Here is a 19928-nt window from a genome sequence, read left to right as displayed (position 1 = left end):
CTGTAGACTGTTGATTCTGGGAAATTCATATAAAGATCACAGTGTGATACGCTCCAAGAAGATTTTCAATAAACAGTCCCAAGTCACGTGCTTGAGTCCTGAGGCCGGGGAGGAAGTTCCTATTACTTTGTGCTTCCCCAGCTTTCCCTACACGTACAAGGCCTCCTAGGAGGAGTTTCGATCCTCAGCATGGTGTCATGGCCAAGCGTTCGGGAGCCTCCAGTTCTCGTTTTAGTGGCGTCATCAGTAAGCCTCTGCTCTTGATCTTACCTCTCTGATTCACAGTTCTCTCGTCATGTGTGTGAGTTGGGATTCAGTTATCCCGACACGTTTCACTCTAAATCCTGAAGCTCTACCTTATCCCAGGGTTAAGGGCCCACCACCACAATATTAGAAGGACTCAGGCCCTACTTTTCTCTCCTTTATCCTGACCCCAGGTGATAGCACTACTCCTTCCCGGCCAAGCACGCCAGTGATCACGCGTCTTGTACTTCAGAGTCCCCAAATGACAACATTTCTGTACAAAAACAGCTGCATTTGTGGTGCTGATACAGGGTTGCCTCCCTGGCTGTAGTTGTGAACTCCCAACCCAGACCCAGGGAGCCAAGAGCCTGCAGATCCTGTAGTCATCGTTCCCAGATTGATGGTGGGCTTCCTAGCTCCTCGTCTATGATGGGCATCGTACACCATGATGCCAAAACGGCTCGAAATAACATGTAATTTAAGTCAGTGATGCTGGTCTGGGCATGATCAAAATGGATGTAGAAAAGGAAAACCTTCAGGTCTGTAAAAAGGACCCAGATAGGGTCTCTAGTTTGATTTGGCTGGTTTGCAGATACCAAACAAACACAATTTTGTTGAAATAAAGCGAAGGTTAAACATTATATATTTCTATATATTATACACACAATAATAACTTTACGGAATATGTACATATAATATACAGAATATATAGCTTTTATATATTATTATATGTATGTATTCCACAAAGTTACAGAACTATAACATGGTGTCATGGGCAACTTCTAGAGCTATAACTTTATTATAAAGTTATATACTGAAATATTACCTTCCAGAACACATACATATACCCAAAGATGACGTATTTTATTATGTGGCTATTTTGCACTGAATTGGTCTGAATCATATGTGTTATTAGAGAGTACCCATGTAGATACTTCTATTGTTAAGAAGTTTGTTAGATTTCTTCATTAATTCCTTATTTCAGAAGTTGTGATCGTACTGTTTTAGTCAGAGTCATCGAAATGGCCATAATAATAATCACACGGTGAATGTTCATAACCACCGCTGTCCATTCAGTTCCAACTCCTAGTGACCCTCTGGGACAGGACAGAACTGCGGCGTGGGGTTTCCAAGGTTGTAAATCTGTATGGGCACACTCTGCCACTGATGTCTCTGGCAGAGATGTCGGTGGGTTTGAACTCCCCACCTTTCAGTCAGCAGAGGAGCTAACAGGCTCCTTACTTAATATTCAGAGCTGACAAAGTATTCATCTGACAAAGTCATTCCAATGCAAATTCTAGTGAGGCTGTACCACAGTAGCTGCCTAGTAGCCAGAAAGGCCATTGTTCTTGTATTTCGGAATAGGAGAGAGAGGACATCTCTGGGGTTTGAGATTGCAGGAGAAGAGCAGGTAGGTTGGGGTCATCTGAGAATCTGAGCTGTTGATAGCAGGGTCAGGACCAGAGGCTAGGGCTCATGTTCAGATTTTCTCATAGGAATGACTCACCCTTGCATTCTTCTGTCAGCAATGGTGATGTAATCAACAGACACAACACTCCACGGGAGCCTGGTGCACCAGGTGCTGACCTTGAATGCAAGCTAAACGCCTTTAACTGAGGTTAGCGGTGTTTTGCCAGGCAGGAAACATTCATTCACTTCGCTGCTTTTCTCAAGACGGTCCACTTATGTATTTAACAGATCCCAAAGAGTGAGCCGACCTTTTCTGGGCGCTATGGTCTGTCTTCCTTGGAAGCAAAGATCTTCATTTTTGTTACTGTTGTTTTCCTCTGCCAGCCGGGCCTGGACTGGATCTCACTCACGGTCACTCTGGTGGTCTGTGCCCTCAGTTCTGTTGGTTATGAAGAACAAGGAGCACGGCGATGCTGGACTTTTTCCAGACTTGGTTCTGTCATCTCTCATTCTGTCTTCTTAGCCCTAATCCAAAGGCAACAATTCAACAGCAAAGGCACGTTCTTTATAGTGGTATTGGGTTTTCAAGACTAAACTATTTGATTCAGACTCATAGTGACCCTATTGGACAGGTTAGAACTGCTCAGGTGGGTTTCCAATACTGTAAATCTTTACAGGAGTAAAAAGCCTCTTCTCTCTCCCTCAAGAGTGGTTGGTGGGTTTGAACTGCTGACCTCGTAGTTAGCAACCCAACCCATAAACATTCTATGCTACCAAGGCACCTTCATGAATTACAGACATTGCCCAGGGCCCTAGGACGAGAATGTGCCTATTGAGGAAAAGGGGCCTGTAATCTAGGGATCTAAGATGACCGGGCGATTTAGGATTGTCTGTGCGGCTCTTAGGAAGGCACTTTTTCCCCCTTTCCCCCCAACGGATTAATAATGGATGAAGTTATCGATAAGTAACCGTATTTTCTCCTTTCATCTAGGAACTACACATTGCGCTTTATGCCAATTCCTATGTACGATGCTGCTCAAGCCCTCAAAACAAGTCCCGAAAAGACAGAAGAGGCTCTGCAGAAGGTATGGGGGAATCCATTTCAGCACATTCACATGTGAACTGAATTGTGTTGATAACAATTCTGAATGTAGGAACAGCCCTTTGTGCTTTGCAAATCTTTTCTCACATTGTCTTGGATTCTTCTGATCGCATCTGACACACAGAATGCTTGAAGAAAAGAAAGAGGACTATAAATTGTCATCAGATAGACATGGAATAAAATTACATTCTCAGAACATCCACTTATCGGCACCTAAGCATAAGTAACTTGCCGACCGCACTGTGGAGCTGAATGCCATCTCTTGTAACCACTCTCCCCTCATTCTCGGTGGCTAGGACCTGGCAGCCTTTCTCATCGAGAACTCTATCCTTACTTGGGCCTCTTGCCACATTTTTTTTCTATAAAGGTACAAAGGGGTTACAAAAAGTTCATGGGAATTTTTCACAATCTTTTATTTTTGTGTGTGTCTTAATCTTTCAATCTGATTTCCCCGCCCTCATTTTTGTAAGGGTAGGTGGAAGAGTATTGCTACACCGCCAGGTTGCTGTTGGGTGCTGTGAAGTAAGTTCTGGCCCGTAGCAATCCCGTGTGCAGCAGAACAAAACACTGCCTAGTGTGGCGCTCTCCTTTGTTTGAGCCCATTGTTGCAGCTACCGTGTCAGTCCATCGGGTCAAGTATCTTCCTCTTTTTCGCTGCTGCCCCTCTACTTTACCAAACAAGATGTCCCTTTCCAGGGATTGGTCTCTCCTGGCCCCATGTCCAAAGTGTGTGAGATGAAGGCTCTTTATCCTGCCTTCTAAGGAGCATTCTAGCGTACTTCTTCTCAGACAGGTTTGTTGGTTCTTTTGGCGATCCATGGGACTTTCAAGATTCTTCACCAGCACCACCATTCAAATGCATCGGCTCCTACTCAGCCTTCCTTTTTTTTATATGCCTGTGAGACGATTGAAAATTTCATGACTTAGATCCGGTGCGCCTTACGCCTAAACATCATGGAAACTTGTATTAAACAAGATTGTAGAAACTTTCATTAGACAAATAACATTGAAATGTGAAGCTCTTGTTTCTCACCAGATCCTTTATCTAGGTCTGTTTACCTTACATCCTCATGTATAAGTCGAGTTTTTCCGCACATTTTTAATGCAGCTTTTGTGATAAAATTTGGTGCCTCGGCTGATATTCGGGTCGACTTAAAAATACTTGAGGCTATATGGTACTTCTGATGTCAGTGTTTCCATCTCGCTAACATTTCCCTAAAGAGTTCTGTAGTCTTAGATTTGCAGCACATAAAAATGACATTTTTGACGTCTATGTGGGCCCCAAACCACATCCTATAAAGTATTATTTGAGTCTGGGAAACACAACGAAGTCTGGAACTAGAGTAACAAGGCTGGAAGGTGGATAGGGCAAGGTTTCCCAACAAAATTTTCACAGGAAAGCACTTGCTACTGCTGAAGAGAGAGCAAGTACAGTGTCATGATGGGGAAAAATATTTCTCAGTGTGAATGTCCTGTTTTGTCTTATTTCCCTCACCGATGCCGTTTTTAATTTTTAAAAACTGCTTTCTAGTCAGCCCTGTGATCCCCCTATATCCTTAGAGAAAAGTGACCAAGTGACCTCTTGGGAAACCTCCCAGAGGAGCTCCCAAAGCCTTCTGAGCTGGCCTCTGCCTTGCATTTATTTGCCTCAGCAGATCCCCTTAGAAGCCAACGTGTTGATAGAATGCTTTTTCTTTTGGAAAACACACACCCTTGCAAGCCTAGACAAGAATATAACTGAGAGAACTTGTCTGTGACCACCCACTGATTTCAGAGACATGTGTAAACTTGTTTTAAATTCAACAAACCTGTGCATGTATGAACTAGAACCCTAGTAGGGTTTACCTCTTGGGTTTACCCTCAAAATCCATATCAATTCCCACTTCCTCTAGAAAACCCAGATGATTGGTCCCCACCCCCATGGAGCCCAGCCGTCCACTGGCCCCTTTGGCGCCATCAGCTCTGCCCCAATGGGAAAACTGGTCCTATGAGTCATTTACCCCCTCTCTTCATCTTCTTTCTCTGGAGTTCTTGATATTCTTTGTATTAGACAAGCTCTAATACTTTGCATCCAAAAAGGTCTACTCAGCATTGACTGCATGCACCACATGTCCAATAATTCCATTTTCTGTTATAAATGGTAATATTTGAAGTATTTTTCCATCACCTCTGCTGTTACCATTGATCTTCCTCTGACTCTCTGGGGTTAGCCCCAAGAAGCGGGTCCACGGTCCTTTGCCAGTAGTGACAAATGAAAGGAAAGCTTACCCTGCTCTCTCCATGTGTAAATCATTTCACTGGTGCAGATACAAGGCTGATAGGACGTATACGAAAGACACCTGGAAAATGTTACCCTTCCTTCCCCTTCAGCTGGATTTTAGGAACTCGCATTCCCAGGTCTAGTAGGTGAAGCTTGGTGCACCTGGAACAAGGCGTTAATGTGTGTGCTTGCCTTGGGTGCTTCTTTGGGGCCTGGGCTGAATCAGCACACTGCACGCAGAACCAGGCGACGTCCCACAAAAGGAAAAGAAGAAGTGACAAAACAAAAGCACCTAAATCTGCATGGCTTTGTGTGCCTGTCATATTTCAGGGGAATGGTCTTTCTAAAGGCATTGGTGGTAATGTCACCTTGGAAGAGATGACTTCTCAGAAAACAGTAGAAGCAAGGCATAGTACTATCATGTCATGACACTAATGTTCCCTTTTCATGATGTTTCATTTCAGGGACCTTTTCATTTTTATAATTTCTTTATTTATATTTCGTCAAAAAGCACATTTTGTTCCGCTTTATAGTTCCCAGGGATGATAGTAATTATAGTCTGTATTTTAATTGTTCCTAACCGATATCAGTAGTAGTCATTTTAGCACATGGAAAAGGCAATGACACTGAGAGCTTCACAGTTATTAGACGTTGTTAGCCAGGAAACCATAGTGACAAATTAAAAGCCAAATTGATAAGTGGTATTATTAAACACACACATACACACACACACCCCTCTAAAGGAACAAAACCCAAAATCATCACAGGTGGCTTCATTTACTCATCAGATTATGTTTTAAACAACTTCGTAGATATTAGTTTTTTCCAGTTGTTAATTTTTGTTGTTGTATACTTTGAATAATAGCTGCTTTAAATATCCTTTGAATTTCCGAGTTGTTGTTTTTTTTTTTCACTTACTCCCCCTTAAAATAAAGACTTTTTTCCCCCATCCTGGCTGACTGCCACTGGAATCAGAGGATCACAGAACAGTACCTCTTCTCTTCTGCACTGTTTAGTTCTTTAAAAATTTATAAGAGAAAAGGCTGGAGATTGTGTGAAAAAGAGTGACGATAAGTCAGTAAATGCCGCCCTAACCCTGGAGGCAACTAAACATTTGTTTATCTGTGTTGACTCCTGAGTCACATAGATATAACTCCATTTGCCCACATGTTAAATTTCTAACTGAAACCCCAGTAATAAATCTCACAGCTAACCTGGCGGCACCTCCATATGTCTTGCAGGTGCAGGCCTGGGCAGGCTTATGTATTATTTATGCTTGGTGTTAATTTCAACAGCTGATTGTTTCAGTAATGTCTTGTACTGAATTGAAATGCTTTCTTGAAAGATGCGTGTCCTTCATTTCCAGATAGAAAACTACCTTCTCCGGAATCATGAGACTAGAAAGTACCTTCAAGAGCAGGCCTACCGCCTCCAGCAAGGCATTGTGACCAGCACCACGCAGCAGGTAAGAGCTGCTGTTGGAAAATGATCAAAATACGGGTAGATTTTCTAGAGAGAAGGAGGGGCCAATTCAAATGGCAAAGACTGACTTTTAGTTGTTGATAATTTTGTGCCCTTAAAGATTATCAATGAGATATATCATAGATTGATATTTAAATGTTGTATTCATCATCTATTATTCGCTGTCCTTGCATATGTTGCTGGTTGAACCCATTGTTGCAACAACTTGGTCAATCCTGCTTGTTGAGGGACTTCTCTTTCACCGCCCCGCCCTCTCCCTTACTAAGCATGGTGCCCTTCGTCCGGAACGGGTCTCTCCTGATAACAAGTCCAAAACATAAGGGATGAAACTCACCAACCCCATTTCTACAGAGCACTTTGGCTGTTCTTCTTCCAAGACAGATCTGTTCATTCTTTTGGCTCTCTAAAATAGATCCCACATTCATCTCCAACACCACACATCAGAGGCATCTCTTCTTTAGTCGTCCTTATTTTAAGAACTCACAAATATCAACAGTGAAATGTGAGGGTAATTAAATTGGCTACTTTGGAGATGCTCTGCTCCTTCTTCTCTCTGAACGGAAACCTCGGAAATAAAGCTACTGTCCGCCTGACTACTGCACTCTCATAGCTCTTGTAGGTGGAGGCAAGGCAGGCTTGGAATTCTCCATAATAAAGAGTTTACTGAATATTTACCAATTCTAGGTGGCTTCAAAGGGTTTGTGGACAATGGAATTACGAGAAAATAAAATTTTTCCAGGAACTTTTTGAAGAACCCTCATTTTCAAGTGCTTAAGGGAAACTGTGGTTCCTTTTTAAAAAATATAAAACAAAACAAAACTAATTCTTCTCCTTTCTACCCAAATCTGGAGAGAAGGGTATAGGGAGAGAAGTAATTCAATTTTTTAATTGTGTGGAGAAACTGTCTTTCAATATACAAATCAAGAAACACAGACCCAGGATCATAAAATACATTAAGGACAACCAGCAGCATGTTAGAGCAAGAGTATGGTAAACAAAACAGCTTCAGCTAGAAAATTCAAGGTGCAACAAAACGTTGCTGTTGTCTTTTTAATTCTATTTAGTAAGTTCGGTGGGATTTCAGAGGCCATCCTGTTCATCAACTGAGGAGAGACTGCTCTGCAATGGATTGATTGGAGAAAACACGAAACAGAGCTTTAATGGTTGAAAATATAATTACTGAAATGCAGAATCACATCATATAAAAACTAAGTTGTTTCACTGGAAGAAAACTAAACTTTAAGATATCTGTATAAAGCCAAAACGAAACCTAGTTCCATAAAGCTGACTCTAACCCATAGCATATCTATAGTAAAAAGGTAAATAAAAATAGGAGAAAAAAGGAAACTGCATTGACAAATAGATTTACAATGTCCTTCATCCATCTAATAGGGACTTCAACAGTAAAACAGGCATCTCATACAGGCACGCCTCGTTTTCGTGCCCCTTGCTTTGCTGTGCGTTGCAGACACTGATTTGTGAGTTTTACAAAGTGAAGCCAGTGGGCTGGCACCACTTTTCCAATAGCGTGTGCTCATTTTATATATCTGTGTCACATGCAGGTAATTCTTGGTAAGCATAAATTTTTATAGCCTCAAAAACCCATAGGGGGTTACTGTGAGTCAGCATTGATTTGATAGTGCTGAGTTTGTAAGAGGAAACAAAAAAAAAATTCTGGGACGTGATTCACTTCATTATTTGCCTTATTGTAGTATTCTGGAAGTGGACCCATAATATTGGTGAGGCTCTCCTGTATAAAAACGCCATATGCATGGTAGAAAACCATATTCCATCAGTCTTGGGGGTTGATCTGGTACATCAAAATTATCAGAAGGCATGGGATAATGACCCACACGTAGACACATCCAGGTGAAATTTCAGAGCACGTAGGAGGAAAAAGAAAATCTGAAGGCGTTCTAGACAGAATGAACTGTCTGTTTTATAAGAGAACCAGCATGTTCCGGTGTGGATTCCCTCTGAACCAAGAATGCTTTTATATGTAGTCATTCAGCCCACCACATTTGAAGACAGAGCAGGGACATTTTTTGATAGGGACTTTGAAATTTACCTCCACATACTGCATATGAAACCGTTAATGGAGCAAACTTCCAGCCTAATATAGAAGTAGCATACTTTGGCAAAAAGGGATTCATGGAAGGAGCCATGAAAGCTGAAAATCAGGTTTAAAAATTGCTATTTTGGGACAAATGTGCTTTGCCGTGGTGTTGGGTGGCAGTGAGACTGGTCCTGCCTCAGTGCCCTCTATGTGAAGCAGAACAACAGTTGGCCAGCTCCTGAACCATCCTCACAGTCGCCGTTTGGTTTGAGCCCCTTGTCGCAGCCACGGTCACATGTTTCCTCAGTAGATCTCATAATCATAACTTTTCGGCCTTTTACAGGTTTTACAACTTTAACACCAGCTTAGACATGATACCAAACCAAACTCTAAACCCGTACCATTGGGTTGGTTCTGAGCCACGGCAGCCCATTAGCACTGGGTAGAACTACCCCAGAGGGCTTCCGAGGCTGTAAATCTTTACAGACGAAGACAGCTTCCTCTTTCTCCCTCTGAGTGGCTGATGGGTTTGAACTACTGACCTTATGGTTAGCAGCCCAATATGCAACCCAAGATCTTGATTATATAAAAATCACGAGACTGAAATGATGAACTGAAGAGCAGAAAGTTAAATGTTAGCGTTTATTGCATGGGACCAATTGGCTGTTTTCTTCCATTGATTATTGAAAAAAATAACAGTAAAGATGCAGCTATTAAAACTTCAAAATGTGTACTCTTAGAAGAATGAAAGAATTGCTACTTTCTCAAAAACCCTTATCTCTGTTCCTGGAGAAGAATGGAGCCGGAAGGGAAATGTTTGCCATTTTTGACCATTTTGTATGATTTGCGCTATTTCCTTGCCTGTGTAGATGTCATTTAAAGTTTTTTTGTCTTCAAAGAGATTGAAAAGAGGCCGCTACAATAAAAGCAGCCTGTATAATATTCCAATTAGATAAAATGATATGTGTGGCTGAAGAGATGTGCTTAGAGCCCAGAGAAAGGGCATTTGCCAAAACGCTGATAAGGATGGCTTTGTCCGGCGGTGCGATTAGGTGAGCGCCATTCTCTCATCTACCAGGCTGGCTCGAGTACTTTACAGGAAGCATCTAGTATGTATATATAAAAAAAATTAAAGCTGTTTGTGTTGAGCGGAAAAGAGGGAACAAAAAATAGTCATGAATATCTATGGATAGCAGGATGATTTAAGGAAGAATGCATCATTTTCACTTTATGCCTTAAAATCTATTTTTCCCCCTCTAAGGGATTACTATGACCCAAATACTTAATGGATTACTATTATTTCCTGCTTTTAGTGCTTGATGTTAAATGCAGTGAGAATACTAAAATCTCACGTTGGACTTCTGCCGTCAGCGCCTTTTTGAGTTGCCGTAATGCAGGCTTACATTTTTCTTTTCTTTTATGATTTGAACATTTTATTGTGGTTTGGGAGAAAGATTGCAGAGCAAATTAGTTTTCCACTCAACAATTTATACACATTTTGTTTCTTTTTGAAATTGTAACTATTTTCTTTAAAAAAACATTTTATTAGGGGCTCATACAACTCTTATCACAATCCATACATATACATACATCAATTGTATAAAGCACATCTGTACGTTCTTTGCCCTAATCATTTTCAAAGCATTTGCTCTCCACTTAAGCCCTTTGCATCAGGTCCTCTTTTTTTTTCCCCTCCCTCCCCGCTCTCCCCTCCCTCCTTCGCCCTTGATAATTTATAGATTGTTATTTTGTCATATCTTGCCGTATCTGGCGTCTCCCTTCACCCCCTTCTCTGTTGTCCTTCACCCAGGGAGGAGGTCACATGTAGATCCTTGTAATCGGTTCCCTCTTTCCAACCCACTCACCCTCTACTCTCCCAGTATTGCCCCTCGCACCCCTCGTCCTGAAGGTATCATCCACCCTGGATTCCCTTACATTTTTCAATACACTAGCTTTCCAACTCTCCTCTCCACTCAGAAGGGGTTTTGCCCACCCATAAAGATTACCGCAGCAACTTTTAATGGTAGTTCTTAAAAGTGAGCTTCACCTTCGAAATGGGAAGACCGCCGCACAGAGGGGGCATTTGTGGGCGTTTATTTCTGCAGAGGGGGCGCCATTCTAAATGATTTGAGTCATTCTGTAAATGTATATTACTGCCTTTTTTGCTTTGGGGATTGCTTGGGGCATTGTGATGAGCAGTTTTCAGACTTTTCATTTTCTCAGGTGCTTTAGGGGAGGTTTTCCTTGATATCGGATGGGGTCTAAGTATAGGCAGAAGGAACCCTCTGTGTGACTGTTGCCCCATCCACCAATCCTATAGCCAACCATCAGCCATCATTCCCAGGTGACAGTGAAGGGTGATAATATGTTCAAACGAAACATTGAAGCCTCAGGATTATTCATGCATGTGTCTGTGTGTTGTTGACTTTTTTAATTCAGGAAGGACTTTTTCAAGATTCAGCACTTCATCTATGCTCTGGATTCCTTCTTTTCCTGCTCATAAATCCTCATAAGCACGAGTGAGCACACTTCCTGTGTAAAGGTCAGACACACTAGATCTTTTAGGCTTTGTAGACCAAACGACCTCTTGTCACCACTGCACTCTGCCCTTAGAACACAAAAGCAGCTGACTGTCATGACCTCTTGTGACCCATTCATGGTGAACCCTCTTTCCCCATCAGTCTGCTGCAATGACTTTCTCAAACTTCTCTTGTTCACCAAGCCCAGGGGCCCTTTCTCCTTCATCTTTTGATGACCGGAAAGCAGGATGGTGTCGTGGTTAGGAAATTAGGTTCTTGAGTAGATAAATGAACCAGATTTAAATACAGGCTTTGCTATTCCCTACTTGCGTGAATGGACCTTCCTCGGTTACTCCCGTTTTTTGAGCCTCAGTTTCTTTACATCTGTAAAATGGGGATGATGATAGTACTTTCCTCAGAGGGTGCCATCAGGATTGAGTGAGATGACAGACACAAAGCATTTGACTGCTCATCAGTAAACAGTAATGTCATTGCGGATATTATTGTATCGTGAGGATTACTATCAGTATTATTGATCGCTTTATCTGTCTTATAACTCACTTATTGATTCATTCAGTAGGGAGCTCTTCTAAATATCTTTCTGCCACTCTTGTCTCTTGTCTGTCACTTCTCTTTACTAGACTTGTTCCCTCCACGTCCCAATGCGGACATCTTTCAAAGCACGGTACTTAGTGCTCTTTTCCTTCAGCCACATCACCTACATCTACAGATTAACCATCTCCTTTGTGAATGGCTCCTGGATCCATGCCTTCCATCCCGTTGCCTTCCCACAGTCCTCGGTTTTCCACTGCTCCTTGAGCTTCTCTACCCAGATGGTCCAATGTTCACTGGGTCACTAACTAAGACCAAACTCATTCCTTTGAAGCCCTGGACCTTATTGTTCCTCTTCATGGCATCATTGTTCACGAGGATAGAAACCTTGGAGGATTGTGGCAATGTGTACAACTCGTTTTAACAGCGATTTCACCGTGGAAGTGTATGATATGTGAATACTGTATCAAGAAGCCTCCTTCGAAACAACAACAATGGCGAGCATGGGCGAAGGGGAAAGAGGTGTTGCTTCTGGGGCATTGAGTTTGTGTCAATGGTGGTGGAATCATTTGGAAAAGGATATCAATAATGGTTGTACAACATGAAGAGTATTATCATTGGCACTGAATTATACAAGTAGAACTTGCGGACTTGGGAGAATGTTTTGTCACGTATATTTTTTTGCCACAATTGGAAAAAAAATTACGTGATAGTAATAAGTACAAGGAAGAAGAAAATGTTCTAGAATTGCATATGGAGACAATTGACTAACTCTTCTTGATATGATTGAATTGTCTGACATGTGGATGGAGTACTAATAAAACCATTTTAAAAAGAAAAGAACATGTTCTAGAATTCATTGTAGTGATGCTTGCACAACTCTTTTTAATATGTTTAAACTATTGAATCGGATATGTGAATCACATGTCAATAAAGCTGTTAAATTGAAAAATTAAAGAAGCCTTGGAGGAATCTTGGGCTCCTGCTTTGCATTTTTCCCATGTTCCCTGTCTCCTGTCATTTGAAGTGCTCTTAGTACTTTCAACTGCTCTCTCCTTTTTTAATTCTAGCCTTCTTTCTAAGAATTTTATTAACTTTCTTCTACTTCTTTTATAACTAGTCTGTCCACCTCTTGTGTCTCCCTTTGCTTGATGCATCTCCTGCCGCTTGTGTCAGTCAAGGAAGATGAGCCACTTTGAGTTTGGCAGAATTGTGAGAATTGAGGGGAAATAAAGTTAAGAAAGAAGAGTCAGGGAAAGAGTCACTGCCATAGAACAAACTGTGTTCCCCAAAATAGATGTCAACTTGGCTCAGCTCTGAGACCCAGAATTGTGATTGTCCTCTTTTTGTGTGTTTTTTTTTTTTTGTCAAGCCTGTTAATGACTCATGGTTAGGTTCTGTGAAAGATGATTAGGTTATGGTGACTAGGGTGAGGGCGGGTTGTGTCACCCCTACAGGGTCACTGCCCTTACTTTTCTCACAGGCTCAAGCCCATGTCAAGGGAGTTTTCTTGAGGTGGGGTGGGGTGTGTACCACCTCTCATCTTAGAAGAGAGGAGAGAGGGCCTTCAGTTAGCACCAAGAACAAAGAGTTAGGGACATGGGAGCAGAGTGTATCCTTTGGACTCAGGGCCCCTTTGCTGAGACTTTCCTTGACCAGAGGAAGATGGATGCCAAGACACATGGAAATTCCCAGGGGACTCTGTGCCCACAGATGTTGAGAAGAAACAAGGACCTTTCCCTAGAGCTGACAGACAGAACTTTCCCCCAGATCCGAACTTCTAGCCTCTTAAACTGTGAGAGAATATACTTGCTTGTTAAAGCCATTCACTTTGGTATTTCTGTTATAGAAGCACTGGACAACTAAGATAGTCACCAGCCTGAAGCATTGGTGAATAAGTAGAAGAAGGAGGGACTTAAAGGGGAAGAGGAACAGCCAGATTTAGCCACGGGAATGGGATTCTGCTGAGGGAGCTCAAGGAGATGTTTATGGGAGCTGTGCCTCTGAAGCTCCTCACTCTAGGGCCGTACTTGAGAGACTGAGGTGGGCCTGGGGCATCTGCTGGAAGGAGGAGCTGAACACAAACAGAAAAGAGCAAGAAGCCCACTGCAACCTCCCCAGCGCTGGCTGCTCGACTTCAACTGCACGAAGCTCCCACGGTTGCCTCTTTGATCACTTCTGATTGGGAGCCGGTCAAGGAAAGAGATTCTAGGCCTTGTACTTCTCAACCTACCCAAGGAGACACCGTCTAGCTCACCCACTACATTGTTCAGTCCGAGGACCGATTGCTGACTTCTTTGCTGGTCTCCTTTTCTTAAACTTCACTCCACCAGCTCCTCCCCTAGTTGCGAGGGGCTGAAAATCCCTACCTCGGTGCTTCTCAGCCTTCCTCGTGCTGCGACCCTTTCAGACAGTTCCTCATGTTGTGGTGACCCCCCAACCATAACATTATTTTCGTTGCTGCTTCATCACCGTCATTTTGCTACTGTTATGAATCATCATGTAAATAGCTGATAGGCAGGATGTATTTGCATTGTTACAAATTGAACACAAGGCATAGTGATTAATCACCAAAAAATATGTAGTTATATATTACAAAATATTTATTTCTAATCACAAATAAATGAAATTTTGTCTTGGAGCATGGTATAGCATAGGTAACCATCTTCATGCCGGGTACTGGTATGTGAATGTATCTGCATGTGGGTGGACCCGCCTGGAGGCAGAGGAGCCGTGTCTCAGTTCCTAAGATCATCGGAAATATGTTTTCCAGTGGTCTTAGAGGACCTCTTTGAAAGGGTCATCTGACAACCCCCCAAGGGGTCGCGACCCACAGGTTGAGAACCACTGCCCTATCTCCTTGTGTTGAGCTTCCCTGACTAATACAAAGTCTGGGTCAAGTTGAAGAACAGAGGTGAGTATGTTGAAAAGGAGGCTCTCCAGAAGGTGCTTTATACCTCATATACCAGGTTCAAACTTCTTACACTGTCTTGGCTTCACCCGACTTTCCCATCTGGTCATCTCCCACTGTCATGTACTTTTTGCCACTACCAATAGGAGTCCCAAGTCTCTGAATGTGCCACTGTTGAAGAAAATTCTGTCTGAAATCCTTTCTGTAGAAATCCCTCAGGGTCCAACCAGACAGTGACCTTGTCTCTCCGGCATGGTTTCAACCACTGCCGAGCTGTTCCAAAGTTCTGTCATTCCATTAAGGCCCCTGTGAGCACAGTGGACTACTGTAAGTTAGTATTGGACTACTGACTAATGCTGACTCATGGTGACCCTATGGGACACACTTGAACTAACTGCCTCTGTGCGTTTCTGAGACTGTTACTCTTTAAGGGAGTAGAAAGCCTCATCTTTCTAACCCAATGTAAAGTCAGATTGCAATCTTTCCGATTGCATCTCTCTTGATTTCATACTGAATCTTGAATCTTTCCGATTGCATTCGCTTTATTCTTCACCCTTTGTGTAGCCCAGGGTCTCATAAACTGATGGGCACAGTAGACATCCAGATAGACAAGATCCTTGGTTTATTTTGTGTGCTCTCCGTAATGTTTTGATCTCATCTTCAATCACTTAGCTTCCCTAGGATTTGAGCTCCATAGCTCTAAAGACTCTATGTCTGATGTCTCCGGTGATGTTCAACTGTAGCAGGAGTGCACTCAGCAGGGTGACGTGTAAGATTTCCCGTCCTCTTTGAATGGAAGAACTGAAGTTTTGTTGCTTTTGGATGTGATCGCAAAATGTCACATTTGAAGACGTTGTCGCTTTTATTGAAACCCCACTCCTTCGTGAATGCTTAATGCTTTTACTTCATGAGTCTGTTTGGTATCTCGTGGCAATTGGAGATGATCATGTTCCCAGCACCGCAACCACATGCCTCTCAAATTAGTCTGTCGTGGACCAGAAGCATGGCGTTTCCTTTCTTAGCGAATGGTTTGTTTTTGTCTCTTCAAATCAGGTCTTCATTCTTGGTAAATGTGAATTAGTGATAACCCTTTTGCTTCAGGAAGTACAGATGAATACAGTAGTTGGAAGAGCTAGAATTCATATCAATGGAGAGCTTTATGAGAGCCAGCTCTCTGCTGGGCATTTGTAAATGCAAAAAGTGAAGGCCTGACCCCTGCCTACAAGCTTCGATGTTGGAGAGACGATTCAGTATGAAAACATCAGACCTATTGTTTCTTTCCCCCAGAGAGGAGCTGAAGGAAGCTCACATAGGGAGCATCAGTAAACTTTCCAGTTCTAGAAGTTGTTTGTATTATACATCAACATTGATATTATTGATCTCTTGTCAAGAAAATAGGTGCCTTGAGTAGTATTATTTTACCCTATTATCTGTACAATACATGAGGAAAGAAAACTTCTTTTCAGGTAAATATTATGGACTGTATGAGGGTATTTCAACAAGTCTGTGGGGGGAAATCCATTATTATTTCATTCCATTGTGTCCATAAACTTTAAAGCCTGCTTTATTGTATACAAAATGGAAAGGCAAGAGAGGTGGCGGGCTGCAGCAGTGGACGTGGGCTCTACATTCAAACCTGAAGTCCGTCTTCCTAGTGGAGTAGATTTATTATTTTGGAATTGAGGGGCTAGGTGGGGTTCTTAGGGGATTAAACTTTGTCTCCCCATACTTGTGATTTTTAAATAATCATAACCAGGCATTAGTATGGCTTAACACTGTCTGCCTTGAGCATCATATGCGCTGAAGAACTATCTATACAGGATCAAACTGGCAACTGCAACTCAAAAGATTAGCTAGGGAACCATAGGGCTTTATATGAATGAAGGAGGACTAACTCAGGGAGGGAGGGTGAGAACACTTGTGTAATTCTAAAAATGTAAGCAGTGCCACTGAATGATGAACGTAGAACTGTTGAAATGGTGTATGCTTTGCTGTGTATCATCTCAATAACCACAAAATATATATAAAAATTTCACTGAATTGCATAATTTGCTGTAACACATTGACTCTGTCGAAATGGCATATGGTGTATCTTTTCCTGAGCATATTTTAACCACCCCCCTCCCCCCAAAAATATTTTTAAATGTTAGTAAAGGACATAACCATAGGCCCTAATCTAAGAACAATTCGTTCTTACCATGTGCCCTGCTCAATACTGGGCTTAAAGAAGTGACCCCTGAAGATATGGGTGCTACATCAAACTGTGGTAGAGAAATCAGTTGCGGTCTAGCTATCAGAAAGAATCGAAAATGGGTTCTTAAAGGCTTGACGTAAAGAAGGAGCCATCTAAGTGAAGTGTCAGCTAAGTCCACACAGGAGCACACCAGCCCATGTGATCCAAGGATTGTAAATAATAAAATGCAGTATCAGAGGAGGGTGTTGTATTAGACTTTAAATTCTGAACACCTGGTTTTCAGAGGACTATGAATGACAATGAAAGCCCAAAATCCACTTGCAGAGTCCCCACTTGGGTTAAACTCCCATTGAATTCCCCTGGACCTGTGACTAGGAATGTCAATAGTCTTGCCCTTCGACAAAGTGCATTGAAAAGTGGATTACTGCAGATATAGTTAGTTTAAAATTTAACATATTATTACTTATTTTCCCATTTGACCTATTTTTATCTCAGGTTTTCTCTTAGATTGAGATTTTTCTGTTTTATTTTATTGTGGTGGTTTTTTATGATTTTCTTTTTCTTCTTTTCTTTGCATGGATTTATTTGTTATAAAGTAGATCTATTTCTCAAAGCTGGGTTTTATATGGCATTTAACATCTTTGAACATGTTTGTTAGTTCCTATCTTGAGCCCCTTGCTAGTTTTTTGGGTTTTTAAAATAACTTTATTGGGGGCTCATACAATTCGTATCACAATCCATACATCCATCCATGGTGTCAAGCACATATGTACATTTGTTGCCATCATCATTCTCAAAACATTTGCCTTCTACTTGAGCCCTTAATATCGGCTGCTCATTTCCCCCCTCCCTTCCCACTCCCTCCTACCTCATGAACCCTTCATAATTCATAAATTATTATTTTGTCATATGTTAGACTGTCTGACGTCTCCCCCCCCCCCCGCCCTCTTCTCTGCTGTCCCCCCCCCCAGGGAGGAGGCTATAGGTAGATTCTTATCATCGTTTCCCCCCTTTCTCCCCCACCTTCCCTCCACCCTCCAGCCATCGCCACTCTCACCACTGGTCCTGCAGGAGTCATCTGTCCTGGATTCCCTGTGTTCCCAGTTCCTATCAGTACCAATGTACATCCTCTGGCCTAGCCAGATTTGTAAGGTAGAATTGGGATCATGATAGTGGGGGGAGGAAGCATTTGAAAACTAGGGGAAAGTTATATGTTTCAACGTTGCTACACTGCACCCTGACTGGCTCTTCTCCTCCCCACAGCCTTTCAGTAAAGGGTGTCCGGGTGACTACCGATGGGCTTTGAGTCTCCACTCTGCAATCACCCACATTTACAATGATATGATTTTTTGTTCTTTGATGCTTTCTTTTTATGAAATTCAGGATAGATCAATCTATAGAGACAGTAACTGGATGAGTAGTTTTGTAGGGGTATGGCAAGGGAGGTTGAGAGGTAATGAGGAACTAATAATAATGAATACAAGAGTGAAGAGACTTTTCTTAAATTGCGATGATTGTACCATCATTTTATTATATTCACACCATTGAATTGTATGGTATGTGAATTATAGGTCAATACAATTGTTTTTATAAAACTTAGTGAAGGAGAGTTACCATAGCAAAGTGCTACTGAATCACCAAGAAATATTCACAGTTTACAGTCGGCAAGAAATAATTCACTTTTATTCTTCTTGCTGATTTTCTAAAGCAGCACAGGAGACTGAATTACTCCTCTTTTTCTTCCTTCCTTCCTTCCCTCTTTCTTTTTTTCTTCCTCTCCCTCTCTCTCACCCTCTCTTCCTCTTTTCCTAGAATTAATGCTACCAAAGGCTTCTCATTTAGATAGTTCAATGAAAATGCCCATTGCTCATAAGCTACATTCTTGGAGTTTCTCATCCTCGTTCATTTTGTGTTAACTTCTGTTTCAAGATCTGTTGTCCCATCACTGATATTTGCTATCATTTTTCTGGTTTGGAGTAGATGATCGACAGAATCTGTGTGAAAGTGCAAGACCACCTCAACTCTCTACGAAATTGTGAGGAAGATGTTGTTCAGGAAGATTTAAAATCAGCGGAAAGGCTCATGCGCGATGCCAAGAACTCTAAAACGGTGAGTCCCATCCCAAGCAATGTGTCTTGTGTTTAAAAACAATGACGATCAAGGCCCTTGGGAAGAACAACAAAGCCTTCAGGATTTTTGATAAAGAGAAAGATGTTACATGAATGAATTAGTAATAAAAATCTTATTGTATAAAATATAAAACTATGATTTGGACCAACATTGGTGGGAGCAAGGTGGGCCAGGAAGTTGGTAGGGATCAGATGAAAGAAATGTTGGACATAGAGATGTGTGTTCAGCGGATGCTTTTGGATGTTTCTTGTACTAGTCCCTTACGCATTTATGCGTATTTTTAAAATTTCCACAAGGAAAGGGTGTTTGTAAATTCAATTTTCAAAACTAGTCCTAACTTCCTTGACTTCCCTACCCCTTCCCAGAGGACTAATGTCTAGCTAGATGATTTTTTTTCTCTGTCTCCTTTCTACAAAAGCAGAGGGTCAGTGTAAAGGATACTTTAGGACCCTGAATATTAGAGAAGCCTCATTCATTCAGTCAGTCAGTCATTCCTTTGTGTTTGAAACTAATTTGTATGTCATTTAAGAATTAAGTCAATTTCCATTTGGTCTCTACTCAACTTCTCCCTCAACACAGAACACTTTGTTCTAATAACCTGGCATTCTGTGATGTTCACCTTCCCAACATGATCACTGAAGACAAAATGGGTACATAAGTAAATGTGGTAAAGAAAGCTAATGGTACCCAGCTATCAATAGATATAGCGTCTGGGGTCTTAAAGACTTGAAGATAAAAAAGAGGGCATCTAGCTCAGAAGCAACAAAGTCCATATGGAAGAAACACACCAACCTTTGTGATCATGAAGTGTTGATGGGATTAGGTATCACGCATCTAAGACCCAGCACTAAAACATATTCAAGGGGAATGAGTTGGCGGGTGGGAGGGCATGGAGTGGAGACCTAATGCCCAACTGTAGACAATTGGACATCACCTCACAGAAGGGTCACAAGGAAGAGACGAGCTAGTTAGGGTGCAGTACAGCACTGATAAAACATATGACTTTCCTCTAGTTCTTTAATGCTCCCTCCCCCTCTTCCCCCTATCATGACCTCAATTCTACCTGACA

The 19928-nt window shown here is 41.9% G+C and overlaps 1 protein-coding gene across 1 annotated transcript in view; it reads left to right on the top strand.

Annotated features, from left to right (window-relative positions):
* The window catches only part of CARMIL1 (capping protein regulator and myosin 1 linker 1), a 396892-nt gene that overhangs the window by 282043 nt on the left and 94921 nt on the right, over positions 1 to 19928 (top strand). The window contains exons 23-25 of the mRNA XM_075533230.1: positions 2645 to 2738; positions 6382 to 6480; positions 18710 to 18838. Coding sequence (XP_075389345.1) covers positions 2645 to 2738; positions 6382 to 6480; positions 18710 to 18838 — 322 coding nt within the window. The remainder of the gene's footprint in view (positions 1 to 2644; positions 2739 to 6381; positions 6481 to 18709; positions 18839 to 19928) is intronic.

This window comes from Tenrec ecaudatus, chromosome 1 (genome assembly GCF_050624435.1).
Source record: "Tenrec ecaudatus isolate mTenEca1 chromosome 1, mTenEca1.hap1, whole genome shotgun sequence".
Lineage (NCBI taxonomy): Eukaryota > Metazoa > Chordata > Mammalia > Afrosoricida > Tenrecidae > Tenrec > Tenrec ecaudatus.
This window is presented reverse-complemented; position numbering and strand designations above follow the sequence as displayed.